The sequence below is a fragment of the Medicago truncatula genome, chromosome 3 (assembly GCF_003473485.1).
Source record: "Medicago truncatula cultivar Jemalong A17 chromosome 3, MtrunA17r5.0-ANR, whole genome shotgun sequence".
In the NCBI taxonomy this organism is placed as follows: Eukaryota; Viridiplantae; Streptophyta; class Magnoliopsida; order Fabales; family Fabaceae; genus Medicago; species Medicago truncatula.
This window is the reverse complement of record NC_053044.1, coordinates 56,724,184-56,728,394: the sequence shown is the minus strand read 5'-3', so window position 1 is coordinate 56,728,394 and position 4,211 is coordinate 56,724,184. Positions and strand designations below refer to the sequence as shown.

At 34.7% G+C, this 4,211-nt stretch overlaps 1 protein-coding gene across 2 annotated transcripts; it reads right to left on the bottom strand.

Annotated features, from left to right (window-relative positions):
* Positions 1–572: 572 nt before the first annotated feature.
* Positions 573–3,356, bottom strand: LOC11432141 (uncharacterized). Of its 2 annotated transcripts, none has more exons than XM_013606769.3 (3): positions 3,083–3,356; positions 2,225–2,692; positions 573–1,472 (listed from the first exon to the last, which is right to left on the bottom strand). In XM_013606769.3, exons 1-3 carry the CDS (start codon positions 3,164–3,166, stop codon positions 795–797), a joined length of 1,230 nt encoding a protein of 409 aa, XP_013462223.1. In that variant the 5' UTR covers positions 3,167–3,356; the 3' UTR covers positions 573–794. The 2 variants fall into 2 exon arrangements, with proteins under 2 accessions (XP_013462223.1, XP_003603783.1); XM_003603735.4 differs by having other exon boundaries at positions 573–1,469.
* Between the last annotated feature and the right edge of the window lie 855 nt (positions 3,357–4,211).

Sequence of the window (4,211 nt, the reverse complement as noted above, 5' to 3'; positions counted from 1 at the left end):
CGGTGAAGAGGATGAAATAGTCTACATGGCCATCGTCGATGCTCCCAATGGGGTGAAAATCCAATTGATTCCAGAGAAATTAGAGTTTACAAAAAATATCTAAGCTGCCAAATTATTTTCTCGTGTACTTTACCCTCTCTAAAAGAAGATTTGTTTGGATCCATGGAGTAATGGGAAATATAATGTTCGGAGTCCTTTTGTATTAACCGTGTAATTAAATGAAAAGAAACGATAAATAAATAAATACAAGTTTAGTTCTTGTAAATTCCTGCTCTTGTGTTGTGTATGATGTTTACCCTTCTTAATTTTTATTATAATTTTAACTTCGCTAAATTCATTTCTTTTTTTAATATTGAATTACTTTCTACTTACTTATTCTTCGAATTTGTTCCAACTTACACATCAAAATTAGTTAATTCATATGATTTTTTAAACTCCTGCCTGGGACCGAAAGAAATTATCAAATCCATAATACATCATAGTCATGCAGAATGCATTAACTAATGAGAACCAAACATGCATCGAGTCAAACAAGGGAAAAAATGAAATCACCACAACAAAATACAGGAGAATTGAAAACCAAATATGTATTGAATCAAGCGGTTCCAGTGACAAAAAATGATTAGTTCTATACACCTTGAGGCCTGAGGGAAATAATTAGAATATGAACAAACTTAAAAGTACATAGTGCATGTTGAGATTTCTCTTCAGAATCCAAAATCATGGTTTCAAGCTTTCCAAAGGAAAAATCAAACAGGCTAATAATAGCAAACAGAAAAGAAAAAAAAAAATCATCACAAAGACCAATCAGATCGAAGCATTAAAGAAGCTATTTTGGAATCTCCATCTGTGGCGTATACAAGACCTGGCTTCAAGCAAAATTTATCACCCATGTTGAATTTTAGATAGGATTCAGCTTGAAAATGTTTCGCCCCTATTCCCCCAAGACTCATTCCCCAGCCAGATGAACCTTCAGAAACATCGGTCAATGTTACGGCCCATTGTGCAGATTTGGGATCTAGTGTGTTCATCTCAACCCAACCTCCAAGTTTTGTAAAGCCATCAAGTTCAGACTCCAGCATTATAGCAGCAGAACCACCTGAGACCTGTGTCCTTGTTCCTCTGAAGGTTGATGCTTCAGGTTCTGTCTCAGACACTTCATGTTGGTTGGACAAGACTAACGGAATTGTTAAAGCTCCAAATTTTCTAAGCTGCTTTGATACAAAAGGTAGTTGGTGACTACTGAGAACAGACAGCTTTGTTCCTCTAGGAAATTGACAGGCAAGTTGTAGGAATGTGCTGTATCTATTATCTGCTGTATTAGAACCAGAAGGTGTTCCAAGTCCAGCTACAAATTGAGCCAATGAAGCAATAAAACATGACTTTCTCATAGCTATGCCAAAGGCACTGCCATTGTGTAATTTCAGAAGGGGCGGTCCAAAAGAGGAGAAATCTGTGAGGCCTTTTTCCTGCTAAAATGATCACAACACAAAATTAATATTTCAGAGGCCTGATTAGCAAAAGTTTGAGGAACAAAACAAGGAAAAAACACAGTAGTTTTTATAAATAAATTAAATCCCAGTCTAATTTTCTTTTTACTTTTACTCTAAGCTATACTGATGTCTCCGCATGACAATGGATATGCCCCTTGCAATTAATTAAAATCCATGGCCATAATTTTTTTATCTAAACTGGTTTTAATAAGCCAACATTTAAGTGATCAAACCTAATGTTCCATTTATAGCTAAGAAATTCATGAATAAAACAAGAAAATTGAGGTAAACCATTGCAACTAGGTACTCGGTCAATACATTCCTCGACTTGATTACAATAGTAAGCTTCATGCTCTTGGGGAAAATAACATCCCCCATCCAAGGACACATTTGTAGCAAAACTTTAAAGGCTAGGTTCTTGTGATTTTAACAACTAGAGAGCTGTTCTAACTAATGCTTTCAAATACCTTTTATCCAATTATGGCAGATAATAATGAATTACTAAACGCTTGATTTTGTATGCTTGTTGAAGTTTTCACTCTTGGTGCCCTATGGTGAGTTTTCAGGGAAGGGTCTTATATGAAAAGGTTTGAGAAAAACTGGCACGTAAATTTTCCATCTCCATTTTTAAGGGAATATTGAATACCAAATGGAAAGATGGTTGCCAAAAATTGTAACAGTAAACATTATTAAATTCATCAGATAAGCATTGAAAACAAAATAAATAGTACCTGATCAAAAGAATTTGAACCAACCGCAACATCTCTGCACTGGGCTCCCACTGGGACAGCCATAAGAGATAACGAATCATTTACATTTGCTTTATAGCTGAGTTTTGCAAGAGAAAGTGGCATTTCAAGGGCATCACTGTGATGTTCCTTTCCTTTCTGAGTAGCCACAAACTCTGCAGCAAGAGCATTCTCCTCACCAATAGCGGTTTGAAAAACGAACCTTGAATCAATGCCTGTTTTTATTCCAGACCTGCTTATGATATCTAAGTTCTGCTGATTAAAATCTCCCTTGATAAGTAAAGCCCCTGTAAAATCCATATGTCCCCTTACATGGGTGCTGGCTTCCTGAAAAGGACCTCCTTTGGATGATTTATAGAAGGAAATCATCCTCTCAACCTTATCTTGTCTGTCTCTGAGTTTCATAAGATCTGAGAAGGATTCTCTTTGTAGACGTTTAAGTATTTCAGTCTGAAATTATGATTGCAGACACGGCTGTCAAAACCACATCATAGAGGAAAACTAAAGAACCATGTATCCTTTGACAAGTACACAAACATACATTCTTGGTAAAGATTCTATGTTTGTTTTGATGCCCTTGAAATATGTATGTCTTTCATGGTTTGATCAATGTTTTCTAAAGAAATATTCTAATTTCAGTGACTAAATTGTCATTTCGCACGATCAAGAGACTAAATTGTCCCCATATTACTCTTTTCTTTCTCAACAATGTTTCGATTTTTCTCATTTCTTTGCACATTCAATTCAATGTTAAATAGCACAACACTTTGAAATTTTTAACTGTTGGTGATAATAATAGAAAACACATACGAGCAATACAGAGAAAAGTAGAAAGAATACCGATTTGCGGCGACCAAAAATGGAGTCGAAAAAGTCATGGCTGGATTCAGCAAAAGCTTTGAATTGGTCGAATAGAGGCTCCATTACTTCTTCGTTGGTTGCATCACAGTTTGAAGCAGAAGTGATGTAATGTAATCAATAAGAATAACGATAAAGTGTTGGCGACTCGCAGCGGAATTATTGGCCTTCGCGATGGCTGATGAAGCAGAAAACGTGAGAAGAGAAGAAGTAAACGAAGAAGAAGGAAGGGAACACTGGATTTGCCCTGGGCCGAAAATTCTAGAGCCGGGCCGGCCCATTTTAGTTTTATTTTTTAAACTTAATCACTCTTTTATATGTATTTTTTATGTATTAATTACGCATTATTATTTTTTTCTTAAAATATAATTGGATGGAGATCAAAATGTAAATAATTTTTACATTAACGTTGAATAATAGTTAAACTATATATTTTTCCTTCAATTAAATCAAATTAATAATTTATAAACTTTAAAATTTTAAAACTTTAAGCTAAATTCATTCATATTTATTAAGTTTATTTATTTAATATTTTTTTATTAATAAATTTTAAATTAGTTGATAATTTTTTTTAAAAAAAATATTGTTTTTTTAACAAAAATCAAATGAAATATGGGCCAATGGGCCGGCCCAAAGCCCAGTGGGCCAGCCCGGCCCGGTCGAACTTTCGTATGGCCCAACTGAGCTTGGGCCAAAAAAACCCAAGTGCTTTTTGGGCTAGTTTTTTAGGCCCGGGTCAACCCAATATCTCTTTAGGCCCCCTAAAAATACAAAAATAACCTTTATAACACATCCGGTAGTTACATACCGGTAGTGCATTTTAAATTTTCACATTTTACACCTTCGGTATGTACATACCAGGGGCACATTTACAAATTTTCGCATTTATCGCATTATGTTATTCAAATGTACATGCTCTGTTATGTTGGAAAATTCACAAACTTTTGGTAGGGTGCATAAAATTTACAGAAATAAAAGGATCAAACTTTTCATTGAATCTGACAGAACTCTAAAAAAATTATGCAGAAACAATACGAGAGAGGAAGAAGCAAGGTTTACCTTCTAAATGATTGCAATTGAATGAAGATTGACACTATTTGTTATATTAATT

Bases quoted from the DNA above. Each gene is read 5' to 3' on its own strand.
- LOC11432141 (XM_013606769.3), bottom strand. From the start codon at position 3,166: ATGGAGCCTCTATTCGACCAATTCAAAGCTTTTGCTGAATCCAGCCAT. The intron at 2,693-3,082 runs GTATTCTTTCTA...TCATAATTTCAG, and splicing joins TTTTTGGTCGCCGCAAATCG to ACTGAAATACTTAAACGTCT. The intron at 1,473-2,224 runs GTACTATTTATT...TGATCATTTTAG, and splicing joins GTTCAAATTCTTTTGATCAG to CAGGAAAAAGGCCTCACAGA.